General features: G+C 40.3%; 1 protein-coding gene across 8 annotated transcripts in view; it reads left to right on the top strand.

Annotated features, from left to right (window-relative positions):
- POLN (DNA polymerase nu) overlaps nt 1-19,215 on the top strand; it is a 118,743-nt gene that overhangs the window by 81,979 nt on the left and 17,549 nt on the right. For 7 of the 8 annotated variants that reach the window (XM_069977308.1, XM_069977307.1, XM_069977306.1 and 4 more), the window contains 3 exons: nt 1,087-1,154; nt 2,813-2,868; nt 5,997-6,541. In XM_069977308.1, the coding sequence (XP_069833409.1) occupies nt 1,087-1,154; nt 2,813-2,868; nt 5,997-6,065 (193 nt within the window). In that variant the 3' untranslated portion in view covers nt 6,066-6,541. Of the gene's footprint in view, nt 1-1,086; nt 1,155-2,812; nt 2,869-5,996; nt 6,542-19,215 lie in introns of those variants that run through there. The other variant, XM_069977312.1, reaches the window with a different exon arrangement.

The following is a 19,215-nucleotide window of genomic DNA, read 5'->3' as shown; positions in this document are numbered from 1 at the left end:
AGTGGATGTTTTTATTCCTGATTCTTAGAGCTATCTCCAAGAGTGTTCCACTATACAGATGAATGAGGGAATTTATTTATAAGAAAATACCTTGTACAGTACAAGTTGTACTTCCAATACCACAGAAATGAAATTGTTGGTTTATCTTCAGGACTTTAGCGGCTTTTGAGCGCTCAGATGTGCACCAACAAGTTTAATGTTCATAAGAGATTTGGGGACAGATTCTTTAAAAAGGGATTTCTCCAGGATTCTCCAGGACTTTTTTTTTTTCAGAAACTGCTCGCCCTTTTGACTTTTGTCAGTATTGCAGATCAGTTTTGTCTGGAATTAAAACATATCTATTATTTGGGACAAATCTCCAAAAATGGAAGATATAATCCAGTCTAATTCTAGGGACATTTATCTTGTTTCTGCATAAAGAAATTGTTTAGGAAATCCAATTTCTGAATATTAGGGCACTTTCATGTAATAAGTCAGGAAATCTCAGTCTTTCCTTTATGACCTGCTCTCTGTTTACAGTCTGTTCCTGGCTTTGGCTTCAAAAATCTGTCAGATAAATCTCTCTTTGTAAATACAAAATACACCATTAGAAGAAGCAACGTTGGATATTAACCATAGCATAAATTGGCAACATAGGTGCCTTTTGCTCTATAGAACCTGGCACATATGTGCATTACATAGGCAGCATATTGATTTCAATACAACCTATGTAATGCTTTATTTCCTCTATGATGGTGCTACAGGAAAATTAAACACTTGCACATGTTGGTTGCAGGGGTCTCAAAAGCAGGAGACCCTTCCGACCTAAATAAATTGTTCATTATTATATCCCTAGTCGTGCATGTGTCTTCTTTTCTTGCTCCTTCTTGCGATAACAGCGCCACCACTGTCCTCAGGCTGTGTGTGGTATTAGGATTCAGCTCCAGTCACTTCAATGGAACTGAGCTGCAAAACCAAACTGAGTCACACTATTTCTAGAAGAAAGCCGCCATGTATTTCCAAGCCTGGATAACTAACCCCCTTTAAATTACTATCTTTGCTGTCTTTAGAGAATTATCCAAACAATAATTAATTAATTTCTTCCAGGCTTATTGCACAGATTCATGATGAATTGTTGTTTGAAGTTCAGGATTCTCAGCTGCAAGAATTTGCAGGTAAGATTAATGTTATATCTGCATGTGCCCTCATAGAAACCTGTAAAAACAATGGTCCAGTTAATATTATCAGATGACTGGCTATGTTTACCCTGTGTAAAAGAAAAGAGAAAAGGCGTCTGCTTTTCTATTTAAAATTATTGTCGGTTATTACCAAATTATAATTGAAGTCGATGGAATGATGGCCACACAATACACAGTGTATTAAATAACGGACGTTGTTTGCATGGACATTTTTTTCCATCCTTTCACTGTCTTTACTATCAAATTAAACCCCTTAAGGTCAAAGCCTATTTTCGTTTTTGCGCTTTTGCTTATTCCATTTTAAGTTTAAAAGTCCATAGCGCTTGCATTTTTTCACCTAGAGACGTATATGAGCGCTTATTTTTTGCGAAACCAATTGTACTTTGCAATGACAGGCATTATTTTTCCATAAAATATGCTGCGAAACCGGAAAAAAATCATTTGCGCTGCCAAATTGAAAAAAAAACGAATTTGTTTTGATTTCGGGGAGTTTTGCATTTACGCCGTCCGTCCTATGGTAAAACTGACTTGTTATGCATGTTCCTCAAGTCGTTACGATTACTATGATATATAACATGTATAACTTATATTGTATCGGATGGCCTGTAAAAAATTCAAACCATTGTTAATATACGTTCCTTAAAATCGCTCCATTCCCAGGCTTATAGCGCTTTTATCCTTTGGTCTATGGGGCTGTGTGAGGTGTCAGTATTTGCGCCATGATGTGTTCTTTCTATCGGTACCTTGATTGCGCATATACGACTTTTTGATCGTTTTGTATTACATTTTTTCTGGATTTGATGCGACCAAAAATGCACAATTTGCACTTTGGAATTTTTTTGCGCTGACGCCGTTTACCGTGCGAAATCAGGAATGTGATTAATTAATAGTTCGGGCGATTACGCGCGCGGCGATACTAAATATGTTTATTTATTTATTTATTTATTAATTTATATTTATAAAATGGGAAAAGGGGGGTGATTTGGACTTTTATTAGGGGAGGGGATTTTTTATTAATAAAAACACTTTTTTACTTTTTTTTTTACTGTAACTAGAAGCCCCCCTGGGGGACTTGTATATAGACAGCACTGATCTCTCATAGAGATCAATGCTGTGTATATACACAGCAAAGATCGATTAGATCGGTCATAGATTACTATGGCCTGCTGCAGGCCATAGCAATCTATTGCCGAGCCGGGATCAGCGTCATTCCGACGCTGAGGCCCGGCACGGGCAGAAGAACGGATCTCCCCCAGAGCAGCAATACCACACCACAAGTGTGGTGCTATTTCTAGAAAAAAAAAACAGCTATGTTTTTCTAGTAGTCTTTGTCATTAATTAAGATGTATACCTGAAAACAAGCATGTAGAACCTAGGGCGATAACTAGCTGACTGGTGGGTGTTTTTCTGACTGCTGGCACCCTCACCACTCATGATAACCAAGGTGATGGGCTGCGGAATGAATAGAACACTGCTCATGTGTGCCCAGTCATTCAATCACTCTCTAGGAGGCTTTTGAACGTTGCTGAACTGTGTTCTAAAGGCTCATAGAGAATGAATGGAGCTCAGTCAAACATTACTATATATTTCTCAGCATATTCATTTAATTAGTGCCTTTATCCATATATTTCTAGAGGTTGTTAAACACATAATGGAATCCTTACAACACGCTGATGGTGTTCAATTAAAGGTAAAAAAATTACAGAAGTGTTCAGTGCTAGAGATGATGATTAGACATTCATGTTATTCTACAATCTAAGGCTATGTTCACACAACGTACTTTCCGTGGGAATCATAGCCGTTATTACAAGTGCTGCCTTCTAAGGGGATCCCAGCCGGAGTGTAAACACATAGGGGGTGATGTATAAAAGCGTGTGAATATACACTCGGTGTAAACTGCCCACAGCAACCAATCACAGCTCAGCTTTCAGCTCTGGTAAAATATAAAAGGAGCTGGGATTGGTTGCTGTGGGCAGTTTACACCAGGTGTATACTTACACCCTTTCATAGTATACACTCCGGCCGGGATCCCTGACATGTCAGTTTTCTGCGGCCGCTATTCATAGAATAGCGGTCACAGAAAACCTGTCAGTTCACGCAATGGAGCGAGCAGCTTCGGCCGCATGCTCAATTGTGAGCAGCGGGGAGTTTGTGCGTGCCCGCATCTGAATTCAACGGCCCTGTACTGCAGCACCTGCCGGGATGATCTTTTCTGAGACTGGACGTTCTGTGACCTGGCTGGGTCACAAAACAGCCGGTCTTATACAAAGTGTGAACATATATATAGCACCTACAAATAAATAATGCTGGACAATAATCTACATATATTGAAAAAAATTACTTTATTGATAGCATACATAGAAATATATATGATTTAAAAACACATATTAAAAAGGGAGCCAAAAACATACAATACATACATCAGATGGTATACGGGGCAAAGCAAATAAATAAATAGATAGTGTAGCTACTATATCTCGACCATTGATGGTATATCAATCAGCCCATAGAGGTAAGAAGGTGCATAGAAAAAATGTAAACCAATATATATAGAGCTGCAAGTGCAGTTCAGAAGCAACCTAGTACAAAGTTACATATAGTGTCAAATTCATACAGATATACTCAAACCTCAGGGTATATAATCCATGATATGTAGTCCTGCCCTGTACCACCACTCACCCAACGCTGCGTTTCGCTGTGCAAGCTTTATCAAGGGTAATAAAGATCAGGTCACTTGTCTTATTTATACAACCAGATACCAATCAAATTGCTCATATGCAGCTGACCATGCATCACAAATCATCCCACAGACCAATCAGAGAATACTTCCCATTTCCAATCTCCCACCCCTTACCAGGTGTATCCTACTTACTATGCTAATCTGCATCATTCCTATGAGACCGTCTCCGGACACGGACCGGAAGTACGTGCGGTCACATGACCGCTCTTAGGTCACATGACTTAAGCGTCATACCGGAAATGCTCCAAGTAGAGAACTCATCTATCGGTTCCCGGAAGTCCCAGTACCATGGTAACATATATACGATCCCGGTCATGTGACCGAGAGCGCACCACGTGACCTCATCTGGTTCCTGGATACATAGACGCCATGGAAACATAAATACACTCCCGGTCACGTGACCGAAACTCATCACGTGACCAAAGGGACCGGACCCGGCGCATGCGCAGTAATACAAAAACGAGACTTGGACATAAAAAATGAAACACAAAAAAACACATACACAGCCATATAGATATTAAAAGGGGGTATATAAAGAAAGTGACTAGTGATAAAAGATGAATGAAAAAATAAGTATGATGAGAAAAATACATGATTAGTGAAAAACAGTGTTAAAGTGCAAAAGTGCAATGTGCAAAGTGTTAAACGTGACTCAAGTGAACCATAATATATTTAATTGAGCATACCTACCCTAAACTTACCCAATACAGATCAGACATTGAAAAAAACCCTAAGCATACATAAATGAAAAACTGAAAATAAAATATTAATAAGTGTACAAGTGTAAAGAAGGAAGTATGTGTATATGCATAATTATATACTCATACACATTTATTTGTAGGTGCTATGTCTTGTGTAGATGCGTAATGGACTTAACTATTGGTGGTTCAATTGCTTTGGTTAATTAAAGTGTGAACATAGCCTAACACTGTAAAGAAGAAGAGTAATATAAAAAAAAAACGCATATAGATAATACTGTACAAGCACTGGGTCTCCCCAGAAGGGTTTGAAATGACCAATAATCACCAATTTTGCTACTTTTTTTGTTTTTTTGTTTACAGCATTCACTGGGATTAATCATTTCCAATGTTGAGATTTCTGATAATAATTAAAACATTTTTTTTATTTATTTAATGCCTTCAGAACCAGACACTTGTTCATTTTTTCATTCTCATTATGAGCAAAATTACTGTAAGTTCTAGTTCACATAAACCCTGATGCTCAGCATTTCAATCCTGCTAGAGCCATATCGTGGTAAATACTTATATCATACTTTTGATATAATCAAAGTATTTTAGGAGTGATACCTTTGGTACCATACTATACATCTTTTTATAATCCTGCTAGAGAAAATTGATGCAGCCCTTGGGTCTCCTATGGCTGTATCCGTGTTTTCTAGGCATTCCTGGGAATGCATCCATCTTCTCCAGGCAGCGGGATTCAAATGCTGAGATTTCGGTAATGTCGCTCATCTTCTCTACTCCTCACAGTAGATTTTACTACTTTCACCACCCTGGATCAAAAACACACATATATATATATATATATATATATATATATATATATATATATATATATATATCACATTATATTTTAAAAGTTCAGACAATTCTGCATGCTGTGATACCAAATATGTTTATTTTTTTATGTTTTAAATTTTTATGTGGGTGATTTAAACTTTTATCATGGAAGTTTCTTTTTTATAAAAACGTTTTTTGTCCACTCCTTAAAGGGGTTGTCCAGCGATTTTCTTTTTCTATTAAATCAACTGGTGTCAGAAAGTTAAACAGATTTGTAATTTACTTGTATTTTAAAAATAACTTTAAGTACCCCTTTAAGTTGACCTAGGGAGCTTTCATAAGCGTCACTATATTGATAATACTGATCCATGCAATGCTATCTGGCAATGTGATTAGTTACACTGTCACAGATTACCTTTAAATTTATCTGTTAATTACTTTTGTTTTCCAATGCAATATAAATTTTGCTACAAAGTATCAGGTATCAATATTTTGTATATCAATATTTATTGTTACACATCAGATTCTCCTAAGAACCAAACATTGATGTCTTCCCAGGTCCCTCTGAAAGTAACACTAACCTCTGGAAAATCCTGGGGATGCATGACCGAGCTGCACATGACATAGAGGAGCGGTGGCGTACACAAGTGTTATTTGGTAACCTTACACTTACCCGGCCTGTACTGATTCCTTTGTGAATCACTAAGCAACTGCACGGCCGGATCTTTCTCCGGCTTCTAATAGACGACATGTAAATTTGTCTTGCATCAGTCTGTCTGAAGCCACGGGCAACCTCACTAGGACACAAGCCGGTTCATACCAGTTTATTGTACTTCTTTTAGTCACGGTACCCAGCCGGGAGCTGCAGGTTTTATTTCTAAATTGCAATGGTTACTGAACAAAAGCAAAATGTAATAGCGGCACGCGTAACATCCATCTTCCTCTCCACGTTCTAACTCCCAGGAAATACATTACCACCATCCTTCAATGGCGTGATTGCAGATAGGTTACTGCTCGTAACTAAGCCGCCGATAAAGGTGTTAATTCTTATGTTTGCATTAAATATCCGTTTACATTAGAAGTGAGAATTTCTTCAATTATTTTGTTGCTATGGCACCATGATCGCCGGGTCTGCAAGACCGAGGCTACTTATAAGGTGAGATTCTCATGTGGCAGGTTTGCAGCGACTGAAAATAAGTTCCAATTTAATAGTTTTGTTGCCAAGTATGTGATTATATTTAATTCCAATTCAGATGAACGTGATAATCGCATAAATTTATGTAAATTAAAGGGATTATCAAGAATTAGAAAAAGCACAGCTTCTTTCTTGCAAAAACAGCTCCACCCCTGTCCTCGGTTTTTACTGTTTCTGGAAGAAAGAGGCCGTGTTTTTCTAAGCCTGTACAAACCTTTAAGTCTTACATTGCAGTGGGCTACATATCAGTATATGTTGCACTTTTACAGATGATGGCACAGGGCAGGGGTAAAGCACAATCTGATGTCATGGTGCAGGGCTAGTAACTGATGTTATTAACCGAAGTGCAAGAGCATGCACAAGGTGATGTTATAGTATAGGAAAAATGCACAAGGGAATGTCAATGTACAGTACATGCACAATACATGTCATAGTGTATGGACAGTGCACAAAGTAATTTCACAGCAGTGGATACCACGCAAAGTAATGTCACGGTATATATATTCAATAGAATAAAATTATGCTGCAGAAATCATACTGTAGCGGCTAACCTGGTAGTCGGTCCCATGGCTGTAATAAATTTAAAAGAAAGTAAAGGCTCTCAGCTCCATAAAACGTAGTACTTTTATTTCAAATGCAACTTAAAATAACAAACAATAAAAGCATAGCAGCGCCGACGCGTTGCGAGGTATAACCTCTTAATCATGGCAAATTATGTTAGATACTGGTACATTTTTATACTGGTAAGATGCATGTCTCCACATACACACCACCCCTTGGGGCGTAACTAGTCTGGCGTGGAAACCACATGGCTTACTTACATACCAAGGCACATGAGAAAACGAGTAATGGAGTACAAATTCAGGTGAATACAAAATATATAAATAGGATAACGAGTGTCCAAAAACAAAATCCAAAAAGCCTCTCGTTTTCTTAATAGCTGGACCCAGTCTCCTCCCCGTGTGGGTTTATTAACCCTCTCCAGAGCACACACTGAGAGGCTGCTGGTGTCTCCTCCGTGGCAATCAATAAAGTGTCTGGAAAAACCAGAAACAGATTTTCTGAGAACCGCATTGTGTGAACGAATATCAGTCAGGTGTTCGCTGATGCGTAATTTCATCATTCGTTTTGTTGATCCTATATATTGTAAGCTACAAGTGTTACATTCCGCTACATAAATGATATGTGTACTTTTACAATTAATGAAGGATTTGATTAAAAAATTACGTCCTGTGTTACAAGATGTAATAGATGTTTGTTTAAGGGTATATTCACACGGGCGGGCTCGCAGTGAGATTCTCGGCGTCCTGCTCTCCTGTCCGGCCAATCAGTGTGTTGCCCAGCCGCAGCCACTGATTGGCTGGGCGGGAGAGCAGGACGCCGGACCCGTGCAGCAAGGACAGGTAAAGTATATACACAGCGGGGGAGCAGAAGGGGTTAAAGGCGGTATAATTACATACTCGCTGCGGTCGTTTAGACCGCAGCAAGTATGTAGTGTATGGGAACTGACAGGACCTGCCGTGCTCGCAGCGAGAATCTCGCTGCGAGCCCGCCCGTGTGAATATACCCTAATAGCGTATTTGCATAGTATACATCTAGGGCTTCCACATTTGTAGAAGCCTGTGGTTTTGAGCCAGTTAGTGTTACTTGCGCTTTTATAATCCCGTGTGTTGATGTTGCTAGGGGACAGAATATTGCCTAAGGTTTGGCCCCTTCTGGCTACACACCGTATACCAGATGCCAATACTTTTTCACATTTAGAGTCTTGTAATAGTATGGGAACATATTTCTTAACAATGTTGGTAATTTCTCTAAACTGGGGACTATATACAGTGGAAAAAGTGAGTTGATTTTCCTTTTTACTGTAAGATTTTGTAACCTCTCTGTGGTCAATCTCATTACTAGGGAACTGTCTGTCTAACAGGTGGTACATTCTATCATGAGCTTCTGCTTTTTTACGTGCTCTTTCTATCACTGTAGGGCCGTAGCCTCTAGCCCTTAGTCTCCCTGTGAGTTCTTCGGCCTCTTTTAAATAGGAGGCATCTTTAGAGCAATTTCTGCGAGTGCGAATGAACTCACCCACAGGGAGATTTCTGGTGACATGGTTAGGATGACTACTGCTAGCCTGTAATACGCCATTACCGGCGGTAGGTTTTCTATACAGGCTAGTATTAATGTAGCCACCTTCCAGGGAAAGTTTTAAATCCAAAAATGGGATAGATTCTGTCTCAAATTGATATGTGAATTTTAAGTTTAACGTATTCCCATTAATGTATTTTACAAAATTTTCTGCATCAGACCTATTGCCCCTCCATACCAGGAGGAGGTCGTCTATATATCTCCCGTACCAGAGAATAAATTCTTTGTACGGGTTGTTGACAGGGTCGGCGTTAGGGGGGGGCAAGCAGGGCAAATGCCCAGGGCCCCCATCCCCCAGGGGCCCCCTACCGCAGTTCCAGTAGGAGAGGAGAGCACAGACAGCGTCCTGCAGCGTCTGGGAATGATCCCTAGCTGCTGCCATCAGGGGTCACGCAGAGGCTGCAGGACGTTAAGCTCGTTGTCTGCTCCGTGTGTGTAGCTCCCCCTCCCTCCAGCTCCTCTCTGCACGTGACTTCCTCCTCTGGTGTGGAGCTGTCGGGACGATGGAGGAGAGGGCTGCCGGGTGAGAATGACAGCCTGCTGCTGCTGCAAGGAACATGAGGGGGATTCACCACTACACCCAGCATGCTAGAGGGAGTAAGTATACTGTACATGTAGTGTGTAATGTGTATGAATGTAAGTGTGTGTTACATGTCCTGTGTATAGTGTATGGACTGGATGGTTTGAATCTGTATAATGTGTTTTCATGGATGTGTGTGTGTGTATATATATATATATATATATATATATAATGGTGTGTGTGTGTGTATATATATATATATATAATGGTGTGTGTGTGTGTGTATATATATATATATATATATATATATATATATATATATATATAATAGCGTGTGTGTGTGTGTGTATAAGCACTGCTGACTCCAAGTGTTGAGGTGAATAGACTGTATATAGGAGCTGCAGCCATTCTCCGGCCTCATCAGTCCTATGTAATTGCTGCAGGTGACCACTGAGGCCGCTGATTGGCTGCAGCTCCTATGTATATAAGGCAATACGGTGAGAAAAAAAAATAAGGTGGTATTCAGTCCTTAGGTGGTGGTCACTGTTTGGCGGTAATATTGGTCAGTATATAGAGTCATTATGCAGTGGTCACTCTTTGGCATTAATATTGCTCTGTATATAGTGTATATATAGTCATTACTGCCATAGATTGACTACCACATAATGACACTATATACAGACCAATATTACCGCCATACAGTGACCACCACATAATGACTATATACACTATATACAGACCAATAGTACAGCCATAGAGTGATCGCCACATAATATTGGTCTGAATACAGAGTCATTATGCAGTGGTCAATCTATGGCGGTAATATTGGTCTGTATATAGTGTGTATATAGAGTTATGTGGCGGTCACTCTATAGCGCTAATATTGGTCTGTATATAGTGTGTATATAGAGTTATGTGGTGGTCACTGTATGGCAGTAATATTGGTCTGTATATAGAGTTATTATGTGGTGGTCAGTCTATGGCGGTAATATTGGTCTGTATATAGAGCCATTATGCGGTGGTCACTCTTTGGCAATAATATTGGTCTGTATAAAGTGTCATTATGCGGTGGTCACTCTTTGGCATTAATATTGGTCAGTATATAGTGTATATATAGTCATTACTGCCATAGATTGACTACCACATAATGATACTATATACAGACCAATATTGCCGCCATACAGTGACCACCACATAATGACTCTATATATAAACTATATACAGACCAAAAGTACAGCCATAGAGTGATCGCCCACATAATATTGGTCTGTATACAGTGTATATAGAGTCATTCATTATACAGTGGTCAGTCTATAGCGGTAATATTGGTCTGTATATAGTGTATAAAGAGTCATGCGGTGGTCACTCTATGGCGGTAATATTGGTCTGTATATAGTGTATATAAAGTCATTATGGGGCGGTCACTTTATGGTGGTAATATTGGCCTATATATAGTGTGTTTTCTTCAATAACGGTATGGAGGTAATATTTGGTCCTGATTATAGTGATTTTTTTATTTTATTTTTTTAATGCAATTCATATAAATAGTTCTTGTGTTTACACCACTAGCGGCAGTCCTGGCATGTAGTGGCAGTCCCATAATGTAGCGGCAGTCCCAGAATGTAGCGGCAGTCCCGGCATGTAGGGGCAGTCCCATAATGTAGCGGCAGTCCCAGAATGTAGCGGCAGTCCTGGCATGTAGGGGCAGTCCCATAATGTAGCGGCAGTCCCAGAATGTAGCGGCAGTCCCAGAATGTAGCGGCAGTCCTGACATGTAGCGGCAGTCCTGACATGTAGCGGCAGTCCTGGCATGTAGCGGCAGTCCTGGCATGTAGCGGCAGTCCTGACATGTAGGGGCAGTCCTGACATGTAGTGGCAGACCCATAATGTAGCTGCAGTCCTGACATGTAGCGGCAGTCCTGGCATATAGCGGCAGTCCCGGCATGTAACCTTCTGAACTGAGTAAGGGCCCTAATACATGGAGCGAAAATTGTCCGAATCAGGACGCTATCGCTCTGAGAGGACACCGGGGAACATGATCAGGTAGTATATATCTTTATTGTTTACTATATTGTTTACTATATACAGCAAGGATTGCACACACATCACTAATGATATACTGTATATATACACATAGGGGGAGATTTATCAAACATGGTGTAAAGTGAAACTGGCTCCGTTGCCCCTAGCAACCAATCAGATTCCACCTTTCATTACTCACATTCTAAGTAGGTGGAATCTGATTGGTTGCTAGGGGCAACTGAGCCAATTCTTCTTTACACCAGTTTGATAAATCTCCTCCATAGCTTTTGCTGTAGTAGGCTCTCTAAGCGAGCTCCATTCTACCAGATTGGCGCTCGCTTCTGCGGAATATCAGGCCGTGTAATACGGCCTTAAAAGTGGCCGTACACTTCCAATAACTGCTGGCTGAACAATCCTTCAGCTGACAATTATCTCTCCCATCCGGTCCCGTCCTCCCCATACACAGAAATTTGGCACATCTGAGTTTTCCTGTGTTCTCTATGAGAGGGGAAAGCCATAGCCATACAGATCTGATGCCGGCTTATCTCTCTGAGAACAAAGAGGTTGGGCGTTGATTTTCCATCAAGCTTGACCCCCTATGTCCACTGATATCATCTGTCAGAGGACTGTCCAGAGAGCCCCATACACCTTACACTGATGGCCGAACCCACCAGGAGCAACATGTACCACCAACAAAAGAGTCAAATGTATAGGGACCTTAAATTGTTGCTAAAATATTTCAGCATTTGGGGCCCCACCTTCAACTTTGCCCAGGGCCACATCTAGTCTAAAACCGGCCCTGGTTGTTGATGTTAAACAAGACGACCTCCTCCCAGTAAGCCATAAATATATTGGCTAATGAGGGTGAAAAGCAAGCGCCCATCGGGCATCCATTGGTCTGGAGAAAAAAAAATTCCACCACCACACAGAGATAATCACACAAAACATTGTCATAATTGCTATACTTGTGTAGGTGGTATCTCAGGGCAACTATCACATTATCACAGAGAAACTAAAAAGTATTGTAGATATGGGAATTGAATTGGGTATATTTAATGCAAAATTTGGTAGATACCTTATTCCGGAATTCCCTGTGATGGCAATTTTCCATGCGTTACCAAAGACACATAAAGATATTTTTCCTCCACCTTTTCGCCCTATTGTGGCAGGAATAGGTTCTCTTTCAGAAAGATTGTGCAAATGGGTAGACAGATATTTACAGCCTTTGGCTAAACGCACCGCAGGTTTTATTAGGGACAGCAAGAGTCTCCTGGCAGCCCTGCAGCACCTTCCCCGACTTGAGGGTGGAGCATGGCTTTCATGCGATGTTGCTGCTCTATATCCTAGTATACCCCATGAAGCAGCCATAGTTGCCCTGAGATACCACCTACACAAGTATAGCAATTATGACAATGTTTTGTGTGATTATCTCTGTGTGGTGGTGGAATTTCTACTTACCAACAATTTCTTTTCTTTTGGGGACCAGTTTTTTCTCCAGACCAATGGATGCCCGATGGGCGCTTGCTTTTCACCCTCATTAGCCAATATATTTATGGCTTACTGGGAGGAGGTCGTCTTGTTTAACATCAACAACCCGTACAGAGAATTTATTCTCTGGTACGGGAGATATATAGACGACCTCCTCCTGGTATGGAGGGGCAATAGGTCTGATGCAGAAAATTTTGTAAAATACATTAATGGGAATACGTTAAACTTAAAATTCACATATCAATTTGAGACAGAATCTATCCCATTTTTGGATTTAAAACTTTCCCTGGAAGGTGGCTACATTAATACTAGCCTGTATAGAAAACCTACCGCGGGTAATGGCGTATTACAGGCTAGCAGTAGTCATTCTAACCATGTCACCAGAAATCTCCCTGTGGGTGAGTTCATTCGCACTCGCAGAAATTGCTCTAAAGATGCCTCCTATTTAAAAGAGGCCGAAGAACTCACAGGGAGACTAAGGGCTAGAGGCTACGGCCCTACAGTGATAGAAAGAGCACGTAAAAAAGCAGAAGCTCATGATAGAATGTACCACCTGTTAGACAGACAGTTCCCTAGTAATGAGATTGACCACAGAGAGGTTACAAAATCTTACAGTAAAAAGGAAAATCAACTCACTTTTTCCACTGTATATAGTCCCCAGTTTAGAGAAATTACCAACATTGTTAAGAAATATGTTCCCATACTATTACAAGACTCTAAATGTGAAAAAGTATTGGCATCTGGTATACGGTGTGTAGCCAGAAGGGGCCAAACCTTAGGCAATATTCTGTCCCCTAGCAACATCAACACACGGGATTATAAAAGCGCAAGTAACACTAACTGGCTCAAAACCACAGGCTTCTACAAATGTGGAAGCCCTAGTGTATACTATGCAAATACGCTATTAAACAAACATCTATTACATCTTGTAACACAGGACGTAATTTTTTAATCAAATCCTTCATTAATTGTAAAAGTACACATATCATTTATGTAGCGGAATGTAACACTTGTAGCTTACAATATGTAGGATCAACAAAACGAATGATGAAATTACGCATCAGCGAACACCTGACTGATATTCGTTCACACAATGCGGTTCTCAGAAAATCTGTTTCTGGTTTTTCCAGACACTTTATTGATTGCCACGGAGGAGACACCAGCAGCCTCTCAGTGTGTGCTCTGGAGAGGGTTAATAAACCCACACGGGGAGGAGACTGGGTCCAGCTATTAAGAAAACGAGAGGCTTTTTGGATTTTGTTTTTGGACACTCGTTATCCTAAAGGTTTAAACCTGAAAAATGATTTATACTATATTTATTAATGTGTATTTATATTTTGTATTCACATGAATTTGTACTCCATTACTCGTTTTCTCATGTGCCTTGGTTTGTAAGTAAGTCATGTGGTTTCCACGCCAGACTAGTTACGCCCCAAGGGGTGGTGTGTATGTGGAGACATGCATCTTACCAGTATAAAAATGTACCAGTATCTAACATAATTTGCCATGATTAAGAGGTTATACCTCGCAACGCGTCGGCGCTGCTATGCTTTTATTGTTTGTTATTTTAAGATGCATTTGAAATAAAAGTACTACGTTTTATGGAGCTGAGAGCCTTTACTTTCTTTTGGATTCTGAACGGATGATGGCCCGCCATATTACTCTACGTGCTCACCTGGAGAAAGTTTAAAGCACATGCATCACGCTGAGAGGGTGAGCTGATTCCACATTGTTTCTTGTAATAAATTTCCTGTTGCACTTTACAACTGAGGCCAGTGATTGGTTGCATGGCGATGTCACATGGGCACTCGTCTGGTGGCAAAGGTGGACCAGGATTGAGCAAAAAGTTAAGGTAAGTGTTTCTGCCATCCCCTCCCATGGAAAATGTAATGGTAAGACCCTTGTAAGAACATGCTGATTAGCCGTCTATTCATGTTTCAACACTGCTTTAACACATTGATAGCAACGACTGGCATACATAAGGGATCAATATAAGAAAATAAAACAAACAGTCTCTGGACATGCAATCAGATCCACATCAAGTTTTAGTCCAACTTACTGAAACAGTCCAACTGTATTGTATCTTAGACAAACTCTGTTAGAGCTGTTGTCTGTATTTCCCTTCCTGTATGTTTTATTTTCACCTTTCCTAATGTCCAGTTGTAGTCTTCCATAGAGTTATGATTGAAGATTAAAGGAACACTCCACCCAAAACTGATGCACCGCCATGTCTAGTGCAGGCCTGGAGGGGATTCTCTCTTTGGTGTTCTTTGACTCCTTGTCATGCACCACCACCTTCTTGAAGTATCAAGAAGAATAGAAGCAACATGTCTATACCAATTAGGGTAGTTGAAGTGAGATGCTTTGTGGCTACTTTCCCAGTAATAAATATGAATCGCCCGGAAACATGTTTTTTGTCAGGGTTAACATTAAAAACCTGTGGGAGGATACTGGAAAATTTCTAAACTTAGATTTTGTGATGATGAAAGAAGATGAGTTCCTAATGACTGACATAAGATGCAAATGATTCTATCCTATGGTGTGCAAAGTCTTATGAACTACTGAGAGTATATTAAAGAGGCTGTCTGGGAATAGATAAAGGGTCTGCAGTTTTCTAGAATCAGCATTGCTTTTATCCAGGTTGTCTGATATTGGAGCTTTTATTTATAAAGGACTAAGCTGTAATATCACACACATCTATTGGACAAGGTGGTAGTGGTTCAGATCCTTTATGGAATCTCAGCAGAACCCTGCCCTGTGTGTACATGAACCTCTGAATTTGCACATTCAATGAAGAGAGGATCCTGCGCCCTTTGATTTTTATATCACACCCTCAGAAGCAGCGGCAGTCTGGAGGACATTATAAGTCAGTAATTAGCAGTGTAAGCTGTGAATCCAGATATAACACTTACTAGTATCTAATATGAAGCAAAGAAAGAACATAAGCTGTACTCACCATCCAAAGTTTTTAGCTCTTTATTCCAGTCTTAAAAATGTAACAGACACAGTGAGGACATACACAGGCAGATGCCAAGCAGGTAATAGTGACAGCCTGTTTTTCACGCTCTTGCACTTCTACGGACCACTGTAGAAGTCCAAGAGTGTGGTCCGTAGAAGCGCAAGAGCGTGAAACAGGCTGTTACCATTACCTGTCTGGCGTCTGCCCACTGTATATCCTCACTCTGCCTGTTGCTTTTTTAAGATTGGAATAAAGAGCTGAAAACTCAAAATAAGAAATAGCATTAAATAGTAGCCTTTACTGAATATGCACTAAAATCCATTTTGCAACAACTATATACACATATACAATGATTGGTTATGATCTCCAAGTAACTGCTAAGTAGAGGTAAGGTCCTGTCATGTAGAGGCTGTGACTAATTTGTAATAGCGTCATCCTCACCCGAATGGCTAATAGTATACAACAACAAAACTCTGACTACCTTGGCCACTGTCAAGTCAAGTCCAGTCCATGCAATTTCTCATACAACTTTTGAGTCTGCTTTTCAGGAGTATAGTGCTTTGCTGTTTCCATTGGCCCAAAAGACACTGAATGGTAGGGTGTATTTGTAAGCATTGTTCCACTTCCACCTCTATACTGTGGTCATGCAGTAAGGAGAAAAGGGGAGCTCATTGGTGAGGGTCCTAGTAGTGGAGCCTTTACTAATCATACATTTATCATCCATCCTATGGATGTTAATCACTAGGTTTAAAATGTGTTATTGAATACGTTGTATTGTTAATAAAATAATAAAAATAAAATTCTTCTATTTTTCCAATATGGGTTTCCAATAACCCGCTGGATATCTGCAGCCACCAATTTTTAGGTGTGCAAATTTAAATCACAGGATAGGGTATAAGTATCAGATCATGGGAAGTCTGACCCCTGGGACACCCGGCGATCGAGAGCATGGATGCCCGAGTTTTGGAACAAAGCAGCACAAGCCAAAGTGCAAATCATTGTGTAATGTAGTGGTGGGAAACCTACGGCCCTCCAGCTGTTGTAAAACTACAATTCTCATCATGACACATCAATCACTGAGATCAGCAAAAAAATCCAGCAGAGTACTCAGTCAAGAGTCTCCATTGATACATTGTCCCTTGAAAATTTAAATATGCAAAAACAGGGTCCGTGGAGCCTCAGTTACGTGGCTCAAAACACAGGTATAGCAATTCCCATAATGTCTTAACAGCCAAAGCTAAAGAGGTTCAGGCATGATGGGAACTGTAGTTTTGTAACAGCTGAAGGGCCACAGGTTCCCCATTACTGGTCTTTGGAGCTACTAACCCAACAATTCTGCTTTCGTCCCCTGCAGCCAGTCTGATGCTTCTCTTGCCACTCCATGGTATAAGAACATTGCAAAGTTTATTTTTCACTTTAAATCCAACATTTTAGAATAAAAAAAAAAAAAAGATTTATTAAATAAAAACCATGAAACATATTTAGGTTTGATGATTTATTGAAACATTATTTACATCAGCAGAATACATATAATTTGTAACTGTCTGATTTCTATAGAAAATAAACAATGAAAAGTTATGCAGCAAAAACTTAAACATCGCAGCTAGTCGGATATTCACAGTAACATCGGCCATCAGGGTCACACATTACCCTTACGCAGCCAGAGATGATGAAAGGGTTAAGTGCCTACAGATCATTTCTTCTCACCAGATAAAGGCAATCAATGAGTTATCTATAAAAGAAATCAAATACACGTCATACCTATATAAGAACCAAGAACATAAAGCATAGGGAAGAAAGGCAAGAGTCCCAATGGGAGCACTGTGACGCTGCTTATACAGTAATGCTATAAAGCACAGCAAACACTATGAAATCTTTTGGCATTGGTTGTAAACTGTTCCCATTTTCAAGGTGCTGACTTAATTATCATTGTGGAGCCTGAAACTATGGGGGAGATTTATGAAAGGGTGTAACTATACACCTGGTGTAAACTGCCCACAGCAACCAATCACAGCTCCTCTTTTATTTTACCAAAGCTGAAAGCTGAGCTGTGATTGGTTGCTGTGGGCAGTTTACACCAGGTGTATAGTTACACCCTTTCATAAATCTCCCCCTATATCTTCATTGAGGCATGATACTATTACCGGGAGACATTAGCTCATCTAAGTACCAGCTCATCTGCCCCGATGAAGTGCCCTGTAAACAGGGAAACCTGCTGGAGTAACCACAATGATACAAGTCACATTCACTATAAAGTTTTTTTGCTACGAGCTGCTATACGTGTAATATTTCATGGTGAATATGTATTCTACATACACTCAGATATAGACAGAGACACATTGGTGACTGACACCTCAAGGACATAATACTGATGCCCCGTACTGATTTTTGGCTGATATTGTTACAAAGAGTTCCCCCTTTGTAGATATGTTGCTAAATAACATGGCAAAAGATGTTATTGGCAATACATGAGGCGGTGGTCGGATCTGCTTATCTGTACAATGCAAAAGTCCCGTTGGGGTTTAAAGAATTAGTTTTTACCTAATGGGGTCTACCCCCCCCCCCAGTAAGTATTTGCATATTACTAGGATATGCCATTGCTACCTCATTGGGGGTCTGAATGCTAAGACACAGATGATCCTCAAAATAGAGGCACTCCTTTACAGGTGGCTGTTCCCGTGATACAGTCCTTTCTTAGCAGAGCACTGTAGGGGTCCCAGAGGTTGGACCCCAGCAGTCATATTACATAGTTACATAGTTAATACGGTTAAAAAAAGACACATGTCCATCAAGTTCATTGTTATGTAATATGATATCCTAGATAACAGCAGGATTGTGACATCCTATAGACAGTCCCCTATTTAATTTCTGGAGTTTCAGCTCCTTAGAAACGCTCGAGATCTATCGTGTACACAGCTCAATCTTGTGATTGGACCATGCAACGCAACACTAATTTTGCCAATACACTGCTTTACTTATTTTCTTCTGGTTTGTTCAAAATTTCAAATCCCTGCTGGTTGCCCTTGGAAACAGACAGCAGTTAATCTACACTCTGCTGTCAGATGAGCAGTAAGAGCTTTTCCCCAACCATCAGCTGCCAATATATCATTATGAAGCCATTTGTATAGTGAGATCTCTGGCTATAGTTAATACATTATAGACCCAAACCCGATACACATGCACACTTGGTTGAGCGTGTGTGTGTTTTGAATAGGAAGAGGGCATAGTACTGCTGCCAGACATCTCTGGGGGGTTGCTTAACTCCCAAAAAATAAAAAGACCTGGTAATTGAAACCCAACATGCTGTCTCTCCACCCAACATTTGCGGTTATGGGAGAACTGGGAGGCCATCATATACATAAGATGGCCAAGCGGTATAGTTGGCCAACAGATATCTAATGTGAATAGCCAGCTTTAGGCACCAGGTGTTCAGTACCAATGCAATGCACTTCTT

The sequence above is a fragment of the Dendropsophus ebraccatus genome, chromosome 7 (assembly GCF_027789765.1).
Source record: "Dendropsophus ebraccatus isolate aDenEbr1 chromosome 7, aDenEbr1.pat, whole genome shotgun sequence".
Classification (NCBI taxonomy): domain Eukaryota; kingdom Metazoa; phylum Chordata; class Amphibia; order Anura; family Hylidae; genus Dendropsophus; species Dendropsophus ebraccatus.
The sequence above is the reverse complement of the archived record's forward strand: the minus strand, read 5'-3'. Positions and strand labels throughout refer to the sequence as shown.